This window comes from Engystomops pustulosus, chromosome 9 (genome assembly GCF_040894005.1).
Source record: "Engystomops pustulosus chromosome 9, aEngPut4.maternal, whole genome shotgun sequence".
NCBI classification, from domain to species: domain Eukaryota; kingdom Metazoa; phylum Chordata; class Amphibia; order Anura; family Leptodactylidae; genus Engystomops; species Engystomops pustulosus.
In genome coordinates, this window is record NC_092419.1 from 41,859,021 (window position 1) to 41,884,555 (window position 25,535).

The 25,535-nt window shown below is 45.2% G+C and overlaps 1 protein-coding gene across 6 annotated transcripts in view; it reads left to right on the forward strand.

The window, feature by feature from the left end:
• Positions 1-17,283, forward strand: part of MTMR1 (myotubularin related protein 1) — a 39,287-nt gene extending 22,004 nt beyond the window's left edge. For all 6 annotated transcript variants that reach the window (XM_072124746.1, XM_072124747.1, XM_072124750.1 and 3 more), the window contains 8 exons: positions 1,103-1,252; positions 1,581-1,769; positions 2,059-2,244; positions 2,877-3,083; positions 3,182-3,274; positions 3,659-3,772; positions 4,456-4,632; positions 16,540-17,283. In XM_072124746.1, the coding sequence (XP_071980847.1) occupies positions 1,103-1,252; positions 1,581-1,769; positions 2,059-2,244; positions 2,877-3,083; positions 3,182-3,274; positions 3,659-3,772; positions 4,456-4,632; positions 16,540-16,704 (1,281 nt within the window). In that variant the 3' untranslated portion in view covers positions 16,705-17,283. The remainder of the gene's footprint in view (positions 1-1,102; positions 1,253-1,580; positions 1,770-2,058; positions 2,245-2,876; positions 3,084-3,181; positions 3,275-3,658; positions 3,773-4,455; positions 4,633-16,539) is intronic.
• Positions 17,284-25,535: the final 8,252 nt, after the last annotated feature.

Here is a 25,535-nt window from a genome sequence, read left to right on the forward strand (position 1 = left end):
TGGTCATGTGATGTCACACAGGTGCACGGCTTGTTATATCCCTGGTCATGTGATGTCACACAGGTGCACGGCTCATTATATCCCTGGTCGTGTCTTGTCACATAAGTGCACGGCTTGTTATATCCCTGGTCATGTTATGTCACACAGGTGCACGGCTTGTTATATCCCTGGTTATGTCATGTCACACAAGTGCACGGCTTGTTATATCCCTGGTAATGTCATGTCACACAGGTGCACGGCTCGTTGTATACCAGGTCATGTGATGTCACACTAGTGCACGGCTCGTTGTATACCAGGTCATGTGATGTCGCACTAGTGCACGGCTCGTTGTATACCAGGTCATGTGATGTCACACTAGTGCACGGCTCATTATATCCCTGGTAATGTCATGTCACACAAGTGCACGGCTCGTTATATCACACAGGTCTGATTACTAACGAGCCATGCACCTGTGTAATGTCCCATGACCAGGGACCCGTTATTATCCACAGGAGATGAGAAATGAAGTTTTCTGTAGAACGTCAGTAAGCAGTTGCTGAAAAATTTGAGGAATTGACACAGAAAGCATACTTGAAAATTGTGGAATTGTTCATCAATCACTATTAATTATTTGCAGAGAGCGGACAACCCCTTCAACTCTTTATTGTGTGTTAAACCATTACATTACTAGCTATTTTTATGTAAGGTTTACTACATTCACTTTATATATTTAAAAAATATATATTTTTGTTATGTGTATTTGTTTATCCTCTTTACAGTGGTATAACTTTTTTATGTTTTCCTTGATGTTGCTACTGTATATGGGGGCTTATTTTTTGTGGGGCAAGGTCATATTTTATATTTAATCATTTTGGGTTACATATCAATTAGTTTTGTGTTTTTTTATGTTGTGAACTCATACTGTATTATAAGCTGCACTGTGAATATTCTGCTTGTACAGTATGGGGAGGGGAAAGTGTAACAGTATATATGCATTGTGTTTGTATGTATATATACATATAATAATCTAAACTCTATCACAATTGTATTATATGGCTGTAATTCTGTCCTGTAATCTATTTTCTTATTAATATATATTTTTTTTTTTCATGACTCTTGTTAGGGTTTACCCAATGAAAGCTGGAAAATCTCAAAGATCAACAGCACCTACGAGCTCTGTGATACTTACCCAGCAGTTTTTGTCGTGCCCACAAGTGTAGCGGATGATGACCTGACCAGAGTGGGAGCGTTCAGAGCCAAGGGCCGTATTCCGGTGAGATGGGGATTTCTGGTATTTTGTATAAAATGTGATGTAAAATAAACTATTTGTAAAGTACTGAAATGATTCAGAATGCTGACAATGTATTTTAAAATCTGCATTGCATAGTCTATTGGAACCTGTCACAGCTAAAAGTTACTTTCCTGGTGACGGGTTCACTTTCAGTTTCACCCCAAAATTTTACTGGACAAATTGGCACAACATGCGGCACTACTTTATCCTTCTATTTATCTTTATGTGTTATTTGACATTTGTTCTTTTGATTTTAAATGAAACACTGGTATTTCTCCACTGGAGATCATTTATTGTTCCGTATTTGCAGGTTCTGTCATGGATTCATCCAGAGAGCCAGGCGACCATCACCCGCTGCAGCCAGCCTTTGGTGGGGCCCAATGACAAGAGATGTAAAGAAGATGAGAAGTACTTACAGACTATCATGGACGCCAACGCTCAGTCCCATAAGCTGATCATATTTGATGCCAGACAGAACAGTGTTGCTGATACTAACAAGGTGCTGACACAATTTATCTTGTGCTTTCCATCGCTAGATTTCCAGGAATAATTGTGAATTCGTCACTGCTAATTGTAAATATGTGGTTCTTCAGAGTCCTCAGTCTATCACTTGTATGAGCATTTACTGTTTTACCCTTTCCCTGTGGGTTCCTAGTCCTGTCTTATAGTTTGGATTGGACGTATTAACCTTTTACAGAACTTTATATGACAAGTTTGTAGCGCTTCAGCTTTAGACATCTCTGCCCTGTTGAGTTTTTTGAGTTTAGGTTTTCATTTATATTTTTCAGGCTAAAGGAGGAGGATACGAGAGTGAAACGGCTTATCCCAATGCCGAGCTCATCTTCCTGGAGATTCACAACATCCATGTAATGAGGGAATCGCTGCGTAAATTGAAGGAGATAGTTTATCCGTCTATTGATGAGGCTCATTGGCTGACAAATGTGGATGGGACACACTGGCTGGAGTATATAAGGGTAAGGCTCTCAGTAATGCAATGGATTCAAGGATCATTTCACTCTAGGTTCTGCTACAGTGTGCAGTGCAGGAGTGCTTTATACAGTCACTGATTCAGATTATAATAGTTGTACTTTATAGATGATGGAGGTGGCCATACACCTTCAGTAGCCATCAGATGTCCCATGGCTATTTCCCCCTATCCCCATCATACACATGCACACTGTGCTTAGATGATCTTTCATGTACTCTGCATGGAGACATGGATAGGAGCTGTTGGAAGAAGCCTCTATCACCAAAGGGAACAAGATGATCAGACATGTAAACTTCAACCTGCCTGATCTTTCTTTCATTAGTTATCAGATAGTCAGGATTGTTCTTGGACAGCACTGCATTTAGAAGGTTCTTATGTGTCGGATCGGATCTCAGGCATAGCACACAGCTGGGAGGAGGAGGGAGAAGTGAGTGCTCCCCACCCCTCCCCTCTCCATAGGAAGACAACCAGCTGCGGAGTGGCTGCACAGCTCAGGCACCACCGGGGGCATAGTTCTCAATGGGGGCCGTGATCTTGCTGCAAATTGTCGCATTACGAATGTGTGAATAAGCCCTTAACTAGTAGATGTTCATGAGTCTTGTGTTTTTGGTCTTGCAGATGCTCCTGGCAGGGTCTGTGAGGATTGCAGACAAGGTTGAATCTAGTAAGACTTCTGTAGTTGTTCACTGCAGCGACGGCTGGGACCGGACGGCGCAGCTGACGTCACTGGCAATGCTGATGCTGGACAGCTACTATAGGACTATCAAAGGGTTTGAAGTTCTCATTGAGAAAGAATGGATAAGCTTTGGCCATAGGTTTACTATGGTAAGTGTGCACTTTACTGTACTGGTCAACTTTGGTTAACGTTGTAGCGCTGATATGTTGATTTGCTATGGATTCCTATCAATTCCCTATCTTTTTAGAGAGTGGGCCATGGGGAGGACAATCACGCTGATGCAGACCGATCCCCAATTTTTCTTCAATTCATTGACTGTGTATGGCAAATGACAAATCAGGTAAAATCTTTTCTTATTGATGGTATTGTGTAGTCCGCCCAAATGTCAGTCTTACTTAAAGGGATGTTTTATTATTGAGATTACACCCTGACCTTAAATATCTAATCACAGACACTGGAAGAACATCTTTATTCATTAGACCCTATAGTCCATCTGGCTGCTGTATAGCATCTCTGTATGATTATATTGAGGTTATAATATTGGACAAGACTATGGAAGTCTGCAATACTGGTCAGCCTAGGACGACCTGTGGTCCCCCATTCTGGTAGTGGGTACTGTAGATATGTGCCATTCATATGATCCCAAAATTGTCCTGCCTGATCCGGTAATAAGGAATATAAACCTAATCATCTTGGGGTTTTTTTTTTTTGTTTGTTGCTTTAGTTTCCTGCAGCCTTTGAATTTAATGAGCTTTTCCTGATCACCATTCTGGACCATCTCTACAGCTGTCTGTTTGGCACATTTTTATACAATAGCGAGCAGCAGAGGGTTAAAGAGGTAAGTGACCGGAAATGGTTCTATATTGGATATAGTATTCGGCCCATAGTTTCTCATTGCTTCTTCGTACAAACTATTACTTACTTGTCACAGATCTCAAATGTCTTGAATGTGTATAGAAATCAGAAGCAAATCATGGAGCAGCACGGTGGCTTAGTGGTTAGCACTACAGCCTTGCAGTGCTGGGGGCCTGGTTTCAAGTCCCATCCTGGTCAGCATTTGCAAAGAGTTTGTATGTTCTCTCTGTGTTTGCGTGGGTTTCCTCTCACACTCCAAAACATACCGGTAGGTTGATTAGATTGTTAGCCCCATGGGGACAGGGACTGATTTGGCAAGATCTGTGTGCGCTATACAAATAAGGAAGTAATTAGGAGACCATTAAATTGCATATCACAGAAATCAGCTTTCCATTGTACACCCCAGTGGTGACCACCAGATGGCGCTCTAGTATTACTTCCATTAATCCTGGGCACAGTCATTGTTATTCCGCGCGTCTTCCCAGAATATGGGACGTAAAGCACTGCCTCCTTGCAGCTCTGCTGAGATAGATGGAAACCTTCAGCAGTGTCTTAGTATTCAGGGAGGTGCTTTCTAGAAAGACATTTATGTTGTGTTACGTTTGCCCTGTATTACGTAGATGCAGAATAGCAATGTGTAACGGTGTCTTGTGTTTTCCCATCTAGGAGGTGCAGACAAAGACTATATCCCTATGGTCGTACATTAATAGCCATGTGGATGAGTTTACAAATCCTTTCTATGTGAATTATGAGCACCATGTGCTGTATCCGGTCGCCAGTCTCAGCCACTTGGAACTCTGGGTGAATTATTACATTAGGTGGAATCCAAGGACCAGACCTCAGGTGTGTAACTATACGTCCAGCTCCGTACATTGTGCTCAGCCATATTTGTACATGGTATTCCCTTATAAATACCTCCGACCTGGTGTAGACAATCCTATAATCTATGGGAAGATTTTTCCCTGCCCTCTATGCTTTAATGTCTGTAAGGAACAAAACATTTAGAAACATATTCCCAAATACCTTGGAATTAACCTAAGTGGACTAAGTCCTTCCATGGAGCTCTGATCTTGTGAAATAGAACAATTCATGTATCCGATGGTTGGGGTGCAGTAAGGCTATAGAGATGGACGCCCTGTTATCCTATATTTGTGAATATACCGAGCTATCGGGGCTTGTGTGAGGCAGCCGAGTCTGTATTCAGCTTAGCGTCCTGACTCAGGCAGAAATTTCACGAGCAGAAGCTTTATGTAAGTATCAGCTGCTTCAGTTCCTCGGGGATAAACCATGGGTTCATATTGAGAAGGACATGAGCTTGCTGACCCTGCCGTCCCTCCCATGGATAGCTAGCTCCCCCGTACTTGGCCAGGACACCACTTCTCATGTCTGGTTCCCTATAGGTGGGGGCAGTGCCCATACACCAGACCTGTTGTTGCTGCTGTTTGATGACCCAGCTTTCTCCCCTTTTGCCAGGGCTGTGGACTCTGTAAGCCAAACCTCCAACTCTCAATACTCAATTTCCCGAACTTTGATTCTGACACTAGCTCCACCAAAATGGTTCCGACTCCAAAGTCTTGTTTTCCTGGTCACTCTAGCTGGTTTTCCTTTTCATTGCTTTATTCCTCAGATAATAGCAGATGAGCTTTACTCCTGAGCATGTGCATAATGTGCAGCCACATTTATCTCAACTAATAGATGGATCAGGGGCGCACAACCCGCATCAACAGGCCACATGCAGCCTGGCAAGGCTTGAGTAGTGGTCTGGACCCTGCTGACTGTCAGAGTACAATGAGCACTTCCATAACTGATGGAACATGAACTGATGGAAGTGATATTGGTGCAGGAGGCCGGGTAGCGATGAGTGCAGCTGAGAAGTTCACTGCTCCCGGGTCCTCTCCTGCTGCTCCGTAATTTTTTTTTTTTTGTCTATCCTGTGGGGGTCTCTGGTATTAGTGTTTGCTCTGAGGGTCTCTGGTATTAGTGTTTGCTCTGGGGGTCTCTGGTATTAGTGTTTGCTCTGGGGGTCTCTGGTATTAGTGTTTGCTCTGGGGGTCTCTGGTATTAGTGTTTGCTCTGGGGGTCTCTGGTATTAGTGTTTGCTCTGGGGGTCTCTGGTATTAGTGTTTGCTCTGGGGGTCTCTGGTATTAGTGTTTGCTCTGGGGGTCTCTGGTATTAGTGTTTAATCTGGGGGTCTCTGGTATTAGTGTTTAATCTGGGGGTCTCTGGTATTAGTGTTTGATCTGGGGGTCTCTGGTATTAGTGTTTGATCTGGGGGTCTCTGGTATTAGTGTCTGCTCTGGGGGTCTCTGGTATTAGTGTCTGCTCTGGGGGTCTCTGGTATTAGTGTTTGCTCTGGGGGTCTCTGGTATTAGTGTTTGCTCTGGGGGTCTCTGGTATTAGTGTTTGCTCTGGGGGTCTCTGGTATTAGTGTTTAATCTGGGGGTCTCTGGTATTAGTGTTTGATCTGGGGGTCTCTGGTATTAGTGTTTGCTCTGGGGGTCTCTGGTATTAGTGTTTGCTCTGGGGGTCTCTGGTATTAGTGTTTGCTCTGGGGGTCTCTGGTATTAGTGTTTGCTCTGGGGGTCTCTGGTATTAGTGTTTAATCTGGGGGTCTCTGGTATTAGTGTTTGATCTGGGGGTCTCTGGTATTAGTGTTTGATCTGGGGGTCTCTGGTATTAGTGTTTGATCTGGGGGTCTCTGGTATTAGTGTTTGCTCTGGGGGTCTCTGGTATTAGTGTTTGCTCTGGGGGTCTCTGGTATTAGTGTTTGCTCTGGGGGTCTCTGGTATTAGTGTTTGCTCTGGGGGTCTCTGGTATTAGTGTCTGCTCTGGGGGTCTCTGGTATTAGTGTCTGCTCTGGGGGTCTCTGGTATTAGTGTTTGCTCTGGGGGTCTCTGGTATTAGTGTTTGCTCTGGGGGTCTCTGGTATTAGTGTTTGATCTGGGGGTCTCTGGTATTAGTGTTTGATCTGGGGGTCTCTGGTATTAGTGTTTGATCTGGGGGTCTCTGGTATTAGTGTCTGCTCTGGGGGTCTCTGGTATTAGTGTTTGCTCTGGGGGTCTCTGGTATTAGTGTCTGCTCTGGGGGTCTCTGGTATTAGTGTTTGCTCTGGGGGTCTCTGGTATTAGTGTTTGCTCTGGGGGTCTCTGGTATTAGTGTTTGCTCTGGGGGTCTCTGGTATTAGTGTTTGCTCTGGGGGTCTCTGGTATTAGTGTTTGCTCTGGGGGTCTCTGGTATTAGTATCTGCTCTAGGGGGTCTCCGGCGCTATTTTGTCTGCTCTGGGGGGGGTCTCCGGCACTATTTTGTCTGCTCTGGGGGGTCTCCGGCACTATTTTGTCTGCTCTGGGGGGTCTCCGGCACTATTTTGTCTGCTCTGGGGGGTCTCCGGCACTATTTTGTCTGCTCTGGGGAGGTCTCCGGCACTATTTTGTCTGCTCTGGGGGGGTCTCCGGCACTATTTTGTCTGCTCTGGGGGGGTCTCCGGCACTATTTTGTCTGCTCTGGGGGGTCTCCGGCACTATTTTGTCTGCTCTGGGGGGTCTCCGGCACTATTTTGTCTGCTCTGGGGGGGTCTCCGGCACTATTTTGTCTGCTCTGGGGAGGTCTCCGGCACTATTTTGTCTGCTCTGGGGGGGTCTCCGGCACTATTTTGTCTGCTCTGGGGGGGTCTCCGGCACTATTTTGTCTGCTCTGGGGGGTCTCCGGCACTATTTTGTCTGCTCTGGGGGGTCTCCGGTATTAGTGTCTGCTCTGGGGGGTCTCTGGTATTAGTGTCTGCTCTGGGGGGTCTCTGGTATTAGTGTCTGCTCTGGGGGGTCTCTGGTATTAGTGTCTGCTCTGGGGGGTCTCTGGTATTAGTGTCTGCTCTGGGGGGTCTCTGGTATTAGTGTCTGCTCTGGGGGTCTCTGGTATTAGTGTCTGCTCTGGGGGTCTCTGGTATTAGTGTCTGCTCTGGGGGTCTCTGGTATTAGTGTTTGCTCTGGGGGTCTCTGGTATTAGTGTTTGCTCTGGGGGTCTCTGGTATTAGTGTTTGCTCTGGGGGTCTCTGGTATTAGTGTTTGCTCTGGGGGTCTCTGGTATTAGTGTTTGCTCTGGGGGTCTCTGGTATTAGTGTTTGCTCTGGGGGTCTCTGGTATTAGTGTTTGCTCTGGGGGTCTCTGGTATTAGTGTTTGCTCTGGGGGGTCTCTGGTATTAGTGTTTGCTCTGGGGGGTCTCCGGCGCTATTTTGTCTGCTCTGGGGGTCTCCGGCACTATTTTGTCTGCTCTGAGTGCAGTAATCTGTTGCTTCGGTGGTATTTATTTCTGTACTGTACTGTAGTGCATAATATGACACCAAAGTAAAAAAAATGTATTGGTGTATTTTTTTTTTCCCCTTAGATTTTCATTTTTTTTAAAAAGTAATAAAACAGAACAAACTATATAATATCGCTGTGATCTTACTAACCCAAACAATAAAGGGGAAGTGTCATATTGACCACAAATTGAAAGCCGTGAATACAATAGTCATAAGAAATTATTACAACTGTGTGTTGTGTGGTTTTTTTTTTTTGTTTTGTTAATCGCTCCACATGTGGATTTTTCACTAGGATCTACAATGTGTTCAGCTTCATACGGCTTTGTATATGGAAAAATAAGTCTTAAAAGGTGCAGAGTAAAAAAGAATTAGAAATGGAAAAATGCACTGGTGTTAATAGGATGAGATATTTTCATTCATTGAAATTTTACTTTAACCATGGCATCTCTTTTTATATAAAAAATTTCTCCATGACTCCAAACTTTGGGTGCGTAGTGTATGCAGCCGTTATTGAATAGATGTATTGTCTAGACTCCCAGCAGCCGCAACAAAGCCGAGACGTTAGAAGTGACGAACAGCCGTCTGATAGGTGCAGAGTAATGTTATTGGAATAATAGAATAATAATAATAATACCTGCTTTCTATATCCCCGCTCATTGCCTACCTATGTCATCCATGCCGGGGAATCGGAAAACAAAGCTAAGATTTAAAGAGAGTTAAGTGGCTATTTACTGTATTGAAAATATAGAAAGTGACAAGAAGACGAGATTGTTTGCAGACAGAGGATTGATAACTATGCACCATTCGATTGCTTTGGACTGTAGTCCTTCTTGTTATGTTTATTGATCACATGTCTGCTGAGATCCAATTGTTTTTCACACGTCCCCCCCCCCCCCCAGTCCATCCTGATCAGACATCTTGCTTTTTAGATGAAACATTTTCTGTGTTCCTGCTATCAGTCCCATGATGCCTCAGCACAGCATTGCACAGAGGGTTTCGGACAATGGCAATTTTGATTCCTGTGGGGGAGGGATTGTGGTTGTGTCTATGCAGTTTAATTATACATTAGGGGGGGTTTATGATTTTTGTAGAGCACAGAATGACCTGTAATTTCTAGCACACTATAAGCAGAACACAAGACGGATTTTGTGAATTCCCGCAGATGTGCGTCGCACCTGTGATCGTGGTGCTCCCCTGCACGTCTCCAGGTGTGCTGCTTGTTGGTCTGATGCTCCTAGGCGGTGTGAGCGTGCACGCTTGAACTAGCTCACATGTAAGGTGCGCCTGTAGAGCCAGACATGTGCACGGCGCATACGTGGGAATTCTGAAGATGCAGAGAGTGATATTGGCGCTGAGGGACGTTGTTGCCAAGCAGCACGCCAGGAGGAGGAGGGAGCTTGACTGCATTGACTACCTCCTTGACTCTATCTTGGCCATATGAGAGGAGGGATACCGGTGAATTTTTTTTTTTTAAGAATGGTGCAGACATTATTAAGGTAAAGAATAAGCTACTACTTGTGGTTTGTGAGGCTAAGCCTAGGTGACAGGTTCCCTTTACGTAAAACGGCGCCTTTTGATGATGTACCTTTTGTTGTATGGTCTTCTTTTTGTGAAAAATGAAAAACCAAATAAAGACTTTATTTAAAAAAAAAAAAAGTGTGGGGGGGGGGGCCTTTTTGCTGCTCATTTTTCCTGTAGTGAGCAGCATAAATGAATGCACTGTGAAGGAGGTGAATGATTGGCTCTTTTCATAAATCTCTGGGGTGATAGGAAATGCTTAGACACTTTATCAGGTTCCTGTATCTCAGCTCAGTGGACGCTGGGCAGATTCACACAGGCGGGTTAGTCAATGTCCATTGACAACGGGGCCATTTCGATTCCGTTTTTGTCTTCCTAAGTTTTAAGTCCGTCATGCTTCCATTATTCTTTTTTTTTTTTTTTTTTTTGTCATATCCACAAAAAAAAACTGAATTGGTTATGAAGACGTCACACCCGGTTCCCCGGTCTCATCAGCAACCAAAAAATATTTTTTTAAACCCATAGAATTCTATGCCTTCCGTGATCCACTGACAAAGTGGATATTCCGACAGCCCACCCCCCTGATTTTCGACACAATCCCCAGTGCGATCCCTGAAAACATCGGAAAACCTGATGGACATGCAGCTGCGGGACCTAAGTAAATAAGCCCCACTGTGTTGGATTATATCAGACAGAGGGGAGGGGGGACAGCATCACATCATGTCTTGCTGCACCATTGAGGGGCTCCGGTAAAGCCCCGCCCTTTCTGGATTATTGGCATCATTTTAAAAGTTGATTTTAGAAGGAAGATCAGGCAGATGAGATCAGAAAATCCTGACCACTGTGGGATGAGTTTTATTTTCCAGGGGTGGTTTTTGGGATTCAAATATCTTATTACTTACATTTAATGTAACTTTTCTATAGGTGGTGGAAACTACTTTATCCTTACCTTTTATTTCCCCTGATTTTTGCTTTTGTGTAATATAAAACCTTGTGCGGTGACGAGTCATTAGCCTGACATGATGGAGGCTCTGTGTGACGGGTAGAATATTCTGATAACAGGGATAATTACAGCTGGGAGTTATTATAAAGTATAGATGGATGTGACAAAGGCTTAGCCTGGCGGGGCTGGGGATCACTGCAGCGCCATGTTAATTGTCTCCAATGTCGCTTTCCTAATGGCTAAATAACGCCTTTCACTGCCAGAACATCTAATTGTCAGGCCTGTCTTGTTTAGACCCAGGCAGATCGCGTTCTAGTTCATGATGAAGGGAAACAAGGCAGAAAAAAAAAACTGAAAAAAAAGAGAAAGTCTTGAAGGAAATGTGTTTTTGCAGATAAATAGGAATAAACGGCGGCTCGATTTGACGGAGATCACACAGAGGCATTAAAACACATTTTCTATGAAGACTCCCTGTCGCAACAGAAGATAAAAAAAACAGACTCATTCAGCAAGAACAAATAGATTCATCACTTAACAGCGTTCAAGGTAATGCGCGTCCTTGAGTGAGTAATGTGCAGCACATTATACAGCCAGACACCCGGTGAATAGGAGAAGCCATTGTGCAGAAGACCTTGTAGGACCTACAATCTCCTGCCCCCATCCCTGTTTAATCGGAACACTCAGGTCCTTGGTTTATATAAAGCCCCCCCCTCTCCCCAGACATTGATGAATTGTCTAAAATAGAAAATATTGCTCGTCACTTATAATTAGCGCTAGCTATTTATTCAGTATTACACGTTGGTGCAGGATTCATGTTTATCTACTCATCGCTCTTCCTTGGTGTATTGATGTTGCCTAGCAACTGGTATGGGTGACAAGCAATTGGGAGCGTCTAGATACATACACAGATGTGATCACAGGAAGCGCTATCCTCCATTACAATAGTCCTACACCAAACCAGAACAATCTAATGTGACCTCATACAGCCCATTACCTGTAGCGCTGCTACCGGGGAGCTATTATGTGCTTGCATCGTCATCATCATCTTCATCCTTTTTCTCAGTACTGACTAGTGATTGGCTGTCTGTCTTTCTGTCCACAGCAGAGCAAAGTCTTAATCAGAGGGTGCCCAGCCATACCACAGTACAGTACAAAACACCACTAAATATCACCCTGGATAACCAAATATTTCCTTCAAACAATAGTCCATGGCAGCAGGGGCCCCAGGCCGGGCAGTCCATGGCAGCAGGGGCCCCAGGCCGGGCAGTCCATGGCAGCAGGGGCCCCAGGCCGGGCAGTCCATGGCAGCAGGGGCCCCAGGCCGGGCAGTCCATGGCAGCAGGGGCCCCAGGCCGGGCAGTCCCTGGCAGCAGGGGCCCCAGGCCGGGCAGTCCCTGGCAGCAGGGGCCCCAGGCCGGGCAGTCCCTGGCAGCAGGGGCCCCAGGCCGGGCAGTCCCTGGCAGCAGGGGCCCCAGGCCGGGCAGTCCCTGGCAGCAGGGGCCCCAGGCCGGGCAGTCCCTGGCAGCAGGGGCCCCAGGCCGGGCAGTCCCTGGCAGCAGGGGCCCCAGGCCGGGCAGTCCCTGGCAGCAGGGGCCCCAGGCCGGGCAGTCCCTGGCAGCAGGGGCCCCAGGCCGGGCAGTCCCTGGCAGCAGGGGCCCCAGGCCGGGCAGTCCCTGGCAGCAGGGGCCCCAGGCCGGGCAGTCCCTGGCAGCAGGGGCCCCAGGCCGGGCAGTCCCTGGCAGCAGGGGCCCCAGGCCGGGCAGTCCCTGGCAGCAGGGGCCCCAGGCCGGGCAGTCCCTGGCAGCAGGGGCCCCAGGCCGGGCAGTCCCTGGCAGCAGGGGCCCCAGGCCGGGCAGTCCCTGGCAGCAGGGGCCCCAGGCCGGGCAGTCCCTGGCAGCAGGGGCCCCAGGCCGGGCAGTCCCTGGCAGCAGGGGCCCCAGGCCGGGCAGTCCCTGGCAGCAGGGGCCCCAGGCCGGGCAGTCCCTGGCAGCAGGGGCCCCAGGCCGGGCAGTCCCTGGCAGCAGGGGCCCCAGGCCGGGCAGTCCCTGGCAGCAGGGGCCCCAGGCCGGGCAGTCCCTGGCAGCAGGGGCCCCAGGCCGGGCAGTGAACTTACTAGTATGTGTTGGGCCATTTGCACATGATACCTTGCATAGGGACGTTCTGTGCTGACTTTCTGTGTGAAAAATCTATAACATAATACAGAATATAGAAACACACACACACCTATACAAAATCTGCAGGATGACGCCGGAGCACAGCCATGTTGATGGATGCCGTACACGTACGTGAGCTCTTGTATCTTCCATGGGAGTAGCAGATGTATTGTACGTCTGTACAGCGCATAAGACTATACGATTTACTGATCTTATGCGCTGCAAAGGAAAGCGCGACGTCTGTAGGCAGGACTGTGCAGATTCCCTATAAGTATGATAGTAACGTGTACTCAATACGATTCTCACTGCTTTATTACGGATATTGCGACGCGTATATATGGATTTCTACTCCACCTTACTGACCTCAAGGAGACAACATACTATCCTTCTTTACTGGGTAGTAAAAGGGGTTGGCCGTTTTCCCTCATGTTTTCGTAATGTGTGAAGGGAGGATATTTGGTCATTTACCAATATACAGCTATTAAAGGTTCTGTTCCGCTTTCTCAAGGTAAAAGATAGGAGGCTTCACATATCATCAGCCGGACATTTCTGCCCATAAAATGGCCGCAGATGGAGGACCTATCTGTCTATGAGCCCGGCCAGGACCTTCTAGTGTTCATGAATATAAGATTAAGGTCCTGGCAGGGTGGTTGCTCAAGGATAGATAAGATCACATGAGCCTTCATCTGCAGCCATTTTATGGGCAGGAATGGCTGACTCCTGTCATCAGGTCTGTGTCACTTGTCCTGTCACCACTACCTGTTGGAGCAGCTCACAAGGATCCATCCCAGGCTTTATCTAGTTATTTCATGCATTATTCATTGTAAAATCATCTATTCTTTATCATGTAAATGAGGCTGGTCACATGGTCAGAGGCAGTGATGTCACCCCTGTTCCCCCTCCTCTCTCCTCCCCCTGCTCATGTCTGTGTGTAATGTATAGTAAAGCATTGCTAGTGTCTGTGCTGCATCTGCTGATATGCTGCATCCTCCTAATACACAGAGACATAGACATCAGCTACACAAGTACCTGACATGGCTGCATCCTGGAGCTGTTGTATCTCTCCAATACACACACAGGCTGCAGGGGGCGTGGCCACCAGCACCAGGAAGCACATCATTATACAGCCTCACATCATTATACAGGCTGTCAGTCATGTGTATAGGAGTATCTCATACACACACAGGCTGCAGGGGGCGCAAGCACCAGGAAGCACATGGAGGAGCTATTACACCATTATACCTCACATCATTATATAGGCTGTCAGTCATGTGTATAGGAGTATCTCATACACACAGGCTGCAGGGGGCATCAGCACCAGGAAGCACATGAAGGAGCCATTATACCTCACATCATTATACAGGCTGTCAGTCACGTGTATAGGAGTATCTCATACACAGGCTGCAGGGGGCGCCAGCACCAGGAAGCACATGGAGGAGACATTACATCATTATACAGGCTGTCAATCACATGTATAGGAGTATCTCATACACAGGATGCAGGGGGCGCCAGCACCAGGAAGCACATGGAGGAGCCATTACACCATTATACCTCACATCATTATACAGGCTGTCAGTCACGTGTATAGGAGTATCTCATACACACAGGCTGCAGGGGGCACCAGCAACAGGAAGCACATGGAGAAGCCATTATACCTCACATCATTATACAGGCTGTCAGTCACGTGTATAGGAGTATCTCATACACAGGATGCAGGGTGCCCCAGCACCAGGAAGCACATGGAGGAGACATTACATCATTATACAGGCTGTCTATCACATGTATAGGAGTATCTCATACACAGGATGCAGGGGGCGCCAGCACCAGGAAGCACATGGAGGAGCCATTACACCATTATACCTCACATCATTATACAGGCTGTCAGTCACGTGTATAGGAGTATCTCATACACAGGATGCAGGGTGCGCCAGCACCAGGAAGCACATGGAGGAGACATTACATCATTATACAGGCTGTCTATCACATGTATAGGAGTATCTCATACACAGGATGCAGGGGGCGCCAGCACCAGGAAGCACATGGAGGAGCCATTACACCATTATACCTCACATCATTATACAGGCTGTCAGTCACGTGTATAGGAGTATCTCGTACACAGGATGCAGGGTGCGCCAGCACCAGGAAGCACATGGAGGCAGCCAGCACCAGCAGTGTCACACCATTATACAGGCTGTCAGTCAAATACTGGGGGTGTGGCTGTGCATCCCACTCATGAATAAGCTGGACAGCTTGAATATGCTAATGACTCATTGGACATCTCACAGGTCATTTGCATACAGCTTTAGGACCTCATTGCTTAAGTTTACAGGCATGTAGAGGGACAATGAAGGGATAGAGGCAATGCTTTCTAATGAAAGTTTATGAAAATATATTTAGTTTAGGGGGTTAATTTGCCTGACGGGTTCTCTTTAAAGGAAACCATTAAAATTCAGCATGTTAAACCAGGGACACTTACTCGTAGTTCCAGACACTGTGACTGTGGTAATATTCGTATATTTGTTATCCGTGGCCTCATTTTTTCTAAAATCAACTTTTCAAGTTCTGCTAATGAGTCCGAATGGCTCTGAGGAGCATTACCAGAGACCCACCATGCTGCAGATTCACAGCCTGTTACACTGTGCAAGAAAACTTCCTTTCCCACACTGTGCTAATTACATCAGGCAGAGGGATGGGAGAAGTGCTGAGGAGGCAGAGGGAGGGGAGGCGGACAGTGTAACAGCCTGTGCAGCTGCAGTATGGAGGGGCTCCAGTAAACCCCCAGGAGACCTATAGGTTAATTAGCATAATTTTAAAAGTTGATTTTAGAAGAATGGTGGCCATGGATAACAAATATAAGATTACCAGAGTGTCCATGGTTTATCATGCTGGATTTTTGATGGTAGATTTCTTTTAAATTGAAGAGGTATAAGCACCTGATCTGGTGGTGGTCTTCCTCTGAGATCTTCTAATCCGTCCTACCATGTTGCTGCAGGTAAGGGGCAATCTCTTTGGTCTAGTGTCTTCCTCCATGATTTGGTATATATTTGGCATCTTCCCTTTTGATGTTGAACGCCATAAATCAAGCGTGCGTTTACCAAGACAGGAATACGCTCCCTGATGTATGCTGTCAGGAAAAGCGCCTCTGAATATGTCATTCGGTTGGGTAGAGACCTGTAAAGTCATTGGGGTCTTGCCCATCAGTGATGTAGAGAGAGATTTATCATATGCCGGCCCCTTTGTTGTGACGGATACACCAAGAGGCATAGACCTCTTCATGTAAACGGAGTGCGAGCAGCGAACAAAACTACGCCAGGTCCGACTTGTGTAAAAGCCAATGAACAAAAGTTTGCTGGTTCTTCAAAAGAATGCAGGGCGCCCCCCCCCCCCCTCCACCGCCTGCCACGCCCCCTCACACCCACATGGCGTGGAGGTGGCATATTCGCTATTTTAATTGCAAATTCTTGCACTGCACAAAAATTTGTGTTTATTTCACTACTTCTACAGTAGAAAAGTGATGAATCTCCCCCATAGTGTCACACCCCGGGAATATGGCTGGACTTTGGTGCATTGGTGGGAACTTTGGTGAACAATGTGATCACCGGAGCCGTAATCCAATACAAATATTATATTGTTTAGACTTTACAGAGATTTATCAGAAGTCTCTTAGAGCAGAACTGTTCCAACCAATCAGAGCTCAGCTTTAATTTTTCCACAGCTGTTTATATGATTAAAGCTGAGTTCTGATTGGTTTCTATGGGCAGCAGGAACAGTTTTACCTCAGACACTTTATGATAAATCTCCCCCTACCTGTTCATCATATAATCTTTTTGTTTTCTTAGATGCCAATTCATCAGAACCTTAAGGACCTGTTGGCTATTCGAGCTGAGCTACAGAAGAAAGTGGAAGAACTCCAGCGCGAAGCGGCAACCAGATCTGTGTCGTCTTCATCTGACCGAGGATCTTCCCCATCACATTCCGCCACTCCTGTCCACACGGCTGTCTGAGACGCGCCAAGTGCCCGCCAACGTGTGCACCAAGGCATCAGTGCAATTATTTTTTCAGGGCTTTTGTTTTTTCTGTATATACACACATGACCGGCTTCTTGGGGACACATCGGGATCCTATGCTGGAAGCCATTCCGAGATTGGGGATTTGTAGATATGATGATGTTTACAGGCGGCACACTCCAGTGCTGAGCAGCTGTTACAGTGGGTCGTGTTTACTGTACTCAGTGTTACTTGTCTATAGTCGTCCTCCCCGACTCCTACATCCATTTTATTTTATATTGTATGAAGCTGATGTAATATCTGGCCAGTTATTGTCGTGTCGGACATTTCACACGCAGCTAGTTTTATGATATCTCGATGAAGGGATCCAGGCCTGGAAGAGATGCTATTTTTATTATCGTATGACAATGTAATGTAATGTAAATTCCATAATGCACCTATTTAATATAAGTACAGTGCACCCGATGCTGTGTAAAGCTTACCGAACAATGAATGGAAGGTATCATGTCACACCTAAGTATGTATTTGTATAGTGTTTTTACCTAAAAAAAAAACATGAATTTTTATTTCACCGTTTCAATGTTTCCTTCCCTTCCTTGTATATAAAGGGAAATCTATGTGGATTCACAGTGTAGCGTCATATTCTGGGTAAGTTCTGTAGAACAAGGATCTATTTGGTATTTGGAAGTCGAGAATGTTTGGTATCATGGAGGAGGTTCTGCAGTTCTGGCTTGTGTTAGCGATGCAAAGCACTTGGGATATATTTATAAATCTAATGGGAAGGGCTCCACCTGTACACAAAGCGAAGAGGGCTATGTATTCGGACTAGTGGTTTGTGCTCCGCCATTGCCAGGCACTGTACAATAATTAAGAGGTTCTATAATTCTGATACTTTAGCCTGCAGAAAGCCTCTATAATATTTAGCGTGTGGACCTATCCTAAGGCTGTTCATGTGACTGATATCCGGCCGCACAGTTTCCAGATGGATATCGGTCTCCTTAAACGCCTATGGCACCCGGACATGGTATGGTGGGCGCACGTGTTACCATAACAACTGACGGGAAAGACAGAGCATGCACTCTTTTCCCGTATGTACAGCCGGGCGGCAGCGCTCACCCCTCCTCTCTCCAGCGTGTGACTGTATGCTCACCCAGGCTACAACTTGGGCAACAATATGTCAGTGTAAGAGGATTAAGAGTCCAAGCTCAGAGACCCCCAATGATTGTTAGAACTTGCGCCCTGGCTCTCTCGGCACCACAACATTTAATGCTTTCTCTGATACTACTGCATCTCCAATGCCGCCCTGTATCCAAAGGAGAAAATTGTAATGTTTAGGGCCTCAAAGTGTGTCACCTCTAGTTTACGGTGCGGTGTATGAAGGGGAAGGACGTATTCCATAGATTTAAACTGTATTGGAATACTTTGAGGACACAGGGAAGAATCTGGTAAGAATCCTATCATTGTGTGGGGCTTTTAAGATATTGCTGAAAGAGGATTTTCAGCAACATACTAATTAGCCCCTAATTATCTAACTTGCTGATCCATGGGGGTTTCAGTAATTGGCCCTCCATAGATCACAAGAATTGGGATCTGTTTTACCCCCGTAGTAGCTAGAGATTAATAACCCAGCCATTGGCGCTTTTCAATATCAACTGGCGCCATACAGATGTTTGTGCTCTCTTCAGCTCGAGCTACGATGGGGTACAACCCCTTTAAGTTTAAGATGAGATCCACTGTGAAGATGGCTGACTATAGGGGGCGGAGTGGCAAGGTCCACCAATGTTTGATGTTAACCCTGCCCCTCCCGCACGCTGGATATAAGCTCCAGCTTCCTGATACCTTGCGCCCGGCATGTGGGGGGTCAGTTCTCTGCCAGGACACTGCCCCCTACTCTTGGAGGTAGTGTGAGGGGCCATGCACCAGGAATCCCCCCCCCCCCATGTTTCCTTACCTTTCTGTGACCAGTATCGGGAGTCTTCTGCTGATGGTGGAGGAGGCGGGGGGCTGCAGACGGTAATTCATCTGTTTTCATACACCTCCAGCCTCCCTCTCTACTAATGACAGGTCTACCTCGCCAAACTGTGTATTTAATGCTTTTCCATCCATTTTACTCAATCATATTTTTAGCTGAGTAGGTTTGATGTTGCCTAGCAACCTGGAAGGTCACTGTTTGAAGTTAAAAGCAGAGATGTGCGCACTTTTAATATTGGCGTTTTGTTATTCCCCAACACTGCGAAATTGTGACCTCGAATATATGCAAAATGACACTTCCCCGCACAAAGACTACGAATATTGTTTCCTATTTAAGAGCAGATCTATAAGAGCTATAGCGGCTGCATGTTTTCTGGGTCTTACAAATTGGCCAGAACCCAAATCTGGTTATAATAGGATTCAGGCAGGGGAGCGATATCCGTCATAGTGCTCTGTCATGGATAGACCCTTTACACCAATCGCTGTATGTCCATGGACCACCACCCGGATACAGATGTATAGTTGCCTCAATCTTCCCGAGTCGCGGCGAGGTAAGAGTAATGTAACTAACGTATTTATCCTTATGTTGACGGTATCGTTTAGAGTGATAACCAATGGAGGAGTCATATACTCTATTTCAATAGTGCAGAAATTTCTTGGACCACTGAAAATAGGATCATAGACCTGAAGATCCAGTGCTCATTACTGTACTGGTCCTTGTCGAAGTTGTTCAGATACTTTATGGTTGTCCATATTCCTGCTCTCAATACATCACCTTCAAATATTAAATTTGCATAAGCCAAAGGATATTTAAAGGACAAATCCTAATGAGGCAGAAGGGCTCTTAAGCGAGGGGGGGGGGGGGGATGTTACCAGAAATCCTCCATGCTGTAACTTCAAAGGCAACTTCAAACCCTTTGCCCTCGGACTGCCAGTTGTGATCTTACAGTGGGAGGGGTAAGTGCTCCTCATATTGTAAGATCCTGTGAAGCAAGAGCACAGAGGGGCTCTGGTAATGCCCACCAGAGCTCTTCAGGCTCATTAGCATAATTTGAACAATTGATGTTTGGAAGGATGGCGGCCAAGTATGAGAAGATTACCAGAAACAAGGTGCCTGGATCTATGAGTAAGTGTTCCTGGTTTATTATGGTAGATTTCCTTTCTTGGTGTCACTGTAATGGCTGATGAATCTTCTTTCTGTAACAGGGATTGCAGTTGTATTCTCTGTAGGCAGCTTCTCCTCTTCCCTTTTATCTGGCCTCCTAATGATTCTATCCGAATGATTACAGACATAACAAAGACAATGCTGCAATTAGTTTCCAAAAAGACATCAGCAGGGTCCTGGACCTGTAGTTAAAGTAAGAAAGTTTTTTTTTAGATTTTTTTTTTGTCTACCCCCCCCCCCCTTCCCTTTCCATTTTTATTCTGCTTGTCTTGTATTTGATTTAAGGCCCAAAGAAGACAAACCAGCAAATAATAGCTTTAATGCAAACAGCCGGAGGAGACTGTAGATGTAGTTCCTTGTATTTTCTGCGTTGGGGTAAATCGCTATTAGTAATGAATCTCCTGCTGCTTTTCCATATGTAGAAGCACAAAGTTTCTTACGTTGGATTTCAAATAATCATTGTCATTATTTAAGATGGGACCCGTCCAGAGCAAATCTCCTAATCTGTAAGGGTGAAATCAAATTGGTGTTTTTCAATGAACCCATTTTGTCCTATGGACACATACAGATTGGTTTTCTCTTCCTGGTCCCAGTGATTTGTCACTGATGTCTTACTGACCCAGTCTTTTCAATGGGCTTTTTCACACTTCAGGTTTTTTCAGTGGTCAGTTAATCACATATGATGGAGGGAAACAGTACGAAGCTCTTATGTAATTCTCTCTGGCCTGGAAAGCCAGGTTCATATATTTCTTTATATTACCCTGTCGTACTATGTGCAATTCATTAGTAGAAATACCGAAATAATAAGGGAATGCAAGGGAAATTAAGCAGATTCTTTGTTCATTCTTTCCATCATTCACTCTCTCTGAGATAGCGAGTGCTTTGCTCAGCAATTAAGAATAGAGCAACAGGATACTGCCGCTTCATTAAAGGGGTATTCCCACTTAATAGCAAATTAATGCTATTTGTTTTTATGATGAAAAATAATACAAATTTCCAATATACTTTCTGTATCCATTTCTCATTGTTTTCTAGATCTCTGCTTGCTGTTATTCTTTAGAGAGCTTCTTTATTTACTTCCAGTGGACAGAAATCTGAGCATGGTCACAATGGTGCGCGGCTCATTATAACACACAGCTCTCATTACCTTCTGTAATATAACGAGCCGTGCACCTGTGTGACCATGGTCAGATTTCTGTCCACTGGAAGTAAGTACAGGTGGTCCCCTACTTAAGGACACCCGATTTACAGACAACCCATAGTTACAGACAGACCCCTCTGACCTCTGGTGAAGCTCTCTGGATGTTAGTATACTCCCAGGCTGCACTGATCAGCTGTAAGGTGTCTGTAATGAAGCTTTATTGATAATCCTTGGTCCCATCACTGGGGCCAAACATTTTTTTGTCTGGATCTACAATAAATATACAGTTTCGACTTACATACGAATTCAACTTTAGACAAACCTCCGGACCCTATCTTGTACGTAACCCAGGGACTGCCTGTATAAAAACACTCTAAGGAATAACAGCAAGCAGCGATCTAGAAAACAATAAAAAAATGATACTGAAAGAATGCTGGAAATGTGTATAATTTTTCATTTAATTAACATTAAATTTACCAAAGTGGACTTACCTCTTTAAGAACTCCCCCTTGTGATTCAGGAGTCAGTCCCAAAGTTCAGATTATCTTCTCTCCTGCAGATAGGGGACAACAATTGTACTTTGTATCTATTGGCCAGCCGCACTGTTAGGCACATGGTACGATAATATTTGTAAATGTGTAATATCTAAAAAATAATATGGGGCATGGTGGGAAGTGGGTGTCAGCAGTAACTACCCGAGGACCGTTATTATTTTCATGCAAAAGTTTTTAGGTGATTTTTCACACAAAAAAATAATGAATAAAAATATTTTAGTAAAAAGTATAAGTCATCCAGCAAAAAGTCAGCAGCTTAAAACAAATCATGGATAAACCAGGGACACTTACTCATAGAGCATGGCACTGCGGTAATCTTCTTATATGTGTTATCCATGACCTCCTTCCTTCTAAAATCAACTTTACAAATTATGCTAATGGAGCTAAAGAGCTACCCTAGCCCCTATGTGATCTGATTTTACTGGCTGTTATACTGTCCCTCCCCTGGATACCTCCACACTTGGGCAGTCAGCACTTCCTGCTGACAGTCTAACAGTCTGTAAAGCCAGATCACAGATGGTGAAGCTTTTAGAGGTCGAGTGCCAAACTGCACCCCAAAACTTGCATATTTTTTGCAAAGTGCCAACACAGCCCTTCACACAGTAACTTCTTGCAATCCTCTTGCTCCATGCTATACCACAGCTTTCAACAGGCCTGAGGGCACCAATATCTATGTCGGAAGGAGTGAAAATTTGGATTGGCATCAGATTTTCATCAAATTCAGGGGTCGCATAGAAGAAGCTCCAATGAAAACCTGACCCTCCTCTCTATTCCTGCAGTCTCGGGTAGACCGGGATGCTTCACATTATAATGATGCTAAGCACGTCAAGTTCTGGGGCTGCAGGAGGATCCCTGTCTGGCCAACTCTGCCATGAGGCAACAGCCGGAGAGCCCACTGAGAAAGCTCTGAGTGCCACAGGTTCACCACCACTGGTCTAGCCCCTCTGGCTTATTAGCATAATTTTAAAAGTTGATTTTAGGAGGAAGGAGGCCATGGATAACAGATATAAGAAGATCACCACAGTCACAGTGCCTGGATCTAGGAGTAAGTGCCCCTGGCTAATCATGATGGATATTGATGGTAAAAAAAAAAAAAAATTAAAAATCTATCAGCATCTACCCTTAGCATAACAATGTCTTTTCTTGGGAGGGATGTACAGTAAACAGCATAGTTGTCCTCACAATACAAAAAAAGTTTGTGTTCTGGATCTTTATTCCTGATACAATGGTGGGGACCCGGACACTGGAGGGACAATGTGACTGGTTCCATGAGCACTGGCTGGATACAGGTTTCGATGTGCTCATACATTTTAAGGGAGTGTCCAAATAAAAGAAGTGAAATGAGAATATAAAAGGAGTGAACCCTAGAATCAGGCGCGATCCGTGCCATTGTCTTATTTGGGGGGAGCGTCACATCTCCCAACCGTTAATTTCCTTTGTCTACAGAGGCCCCTTATTTCCTGATCAGAAGCCGTTTTACAAACTCGCATTAATTGCATTTGGTGACCTTGCGCCCGAGTAAGCGAAGCAGAATATTGATTCTTGGCTTCACGTCTGTGTAATTTCCTTAACAGTCAGAATGTTCCTGTTAAGAGGATCAGATTTGCACATACAGACTACAAAATGAGTTGTGTATTGCAGCGTCCATCAGTCACAGCAGGGAGTAATAGAACATCTATCACTGCGGCCTGAGGAGGTGGAGGGGTCATGGCGGATATTCACACACAAATGTCCCATCATCTGAAAAGGGTTTTCAAAAATGCAGAAAGATGTTACACGTCGCCGTTTCATACATCATATCAGTCATTTTGAATACACCATATGTTACCTTACTGTACGTTATGTGGAATAATTCTGTCCTCTCCTGCGAGAAACAATAGGGGGAATTCATTAATGTGTCGCCATCTCCGAAAGTGCAGAGTCCTAGTGTAGTGTAAGGCCTCATGCACACGACTGTATGGTCTTTTCTGTTCTGTATATACGGCTGTATTCTGGCCGTAAATATGGGACGTATTGCACCGTATCGGTATAAAATACAGTGGGCTGGCAGATGATGGATGACTATTGGCTGACTCACAGAATGCCCCTCCCAATGGTTCTGGATACTGCACATATATACGGCAGCATACGGCGCAGAGCCGGATGCAGCATGTATTGAGCCCATATTTTATACGTGCCCATTGACTTCTATGAGCCGTACGGAACGGAAATCCGGTGGAAAATAGGATATGACCTATATTTTTATACGGCTCGCTTACGGTACGGTACAGTGGACAATACGGCCATGTACATGGATGGCTGTATTGGCCATTGGAATGCATGGGGCCGTATATACATCTGTTTTTATACGGTCGTGTGCATGAGGCTGGGTACACATCAACGTGTGCAGCCTGTGTATACATGACGTATAGTGGCAGGACCCACACAAGGCAGAGGACAGGAGTCCTGCCAGCCAAACCGTTACAGTTCCGGCGCAGCTGTTTGGCCGGCAGAGGGAATGTCCTTACATTGTTTAATGATAATAATTCTTTATTTATATAGCGCACACAGATTACGCAGCGCTGCACAGAACTTTGCCAAATCGGTCGCTGTCCCCAATGGAGCTCACAATCTAATCACCCTACCAGTATGTTTTGGAGTATATATATTTCTATATAATGCAGGGACTCCCGTCCTCGTGTTCCTGTGTAACTGGCCTAATATTGTCAGAGTCTATTTAAGACATACTTTTAAGCTGCTCTAAATGTGCCTCACCCTCTCTTCTGGAATCCTCACCCCTTTGTCCTAAAAGGTCACACCCCCTTGTCAGACAAGCTGATAGCTTAAAAGCCTTCAGAAAAGTGTCCTAGGGCATTTTTTTGTGCAAAGCAGGCCAGAAGTTTGCCCAAAGAGACTTCATGAACTCTCCCCAATAGATCCGTGTTTGGATTCTTCACCAATATTCATACTCACTCCACAGATTATCTTGGGTAAGGTTAAGCCTTTATGACCGCATACAAAAGGAGAAAAACTCCAGCACATCGATGGGAATCCGTATAAAAAAGTAGCTTTATTACATCCATATAAAAATCCAGACCTCACGATAATGGACACAGCAAAAAAAACGACACGTTTCGTCCTACCAGACTTGGCCTTTATGACCGCTCCATATGTAAAACACATTTGTTGATCCAAGTTTTTGGGGAACCTGCACATGATGCAGCTAGTCATGCAGGAAAACTAAAGAGGATTTCCATCATTAAAAAGTTTGACAATTTTCCATGTGAACTTTTTCCTGGGTTTTTGAAGGTCAGTAACTGAGATAATGTGAATTGGGATGTAACCTGCAGTGGATACATTACATCTGAATAATTTATTATACAATTATCATGGGAACAGAGATTTCATCCCCTTCATATCACTGGAGTCATATGAGGGATAACCTAAAAACTTGGAGCCTCCTAGGTTATTTTCCTGCAGTTGCTGTATAACCTCTGCCTGTCTGTAGTCTGCAGTAGTGGGTGCCTGTGCATGACCCTTAGTAAATGAGCCCCAATGAGCGTGCTATAGATCCCCTAGCGCTGTGCTTGGCAATTTCAGATGCTCCTATAGTATTGAAAGGTGCGGCACATGGTCAACCTGCCACTCCATCAATTAGTGAGAACAATTGACCCTATTCTAGTGATCAGATTGTTACCCCCTACACTGTGCTCCGCTGATGCAGTGCATTCACCTGTAAGCCTGATATCAGATGGATTTTACCCATCACATGATAAAAGTGCACATAAAACTCTTACACTGCTGACTACAGGAAACAGACGCCTGATAATAATAAATTCAGAAGACCCAGAATATTGAATTTTTTACACATTTATTTCATCTTAAACATTTAACTTGTTTGGAAAAAAGAAAACAGACAAATTCATTCAGTGGTAAAAGTGACATAAAAAGCCATAAAGTGAGAGGTTTCATGTAAAAGATTTGATGCGATTAAGCTGATCTGAAGAGCAAGGCACCA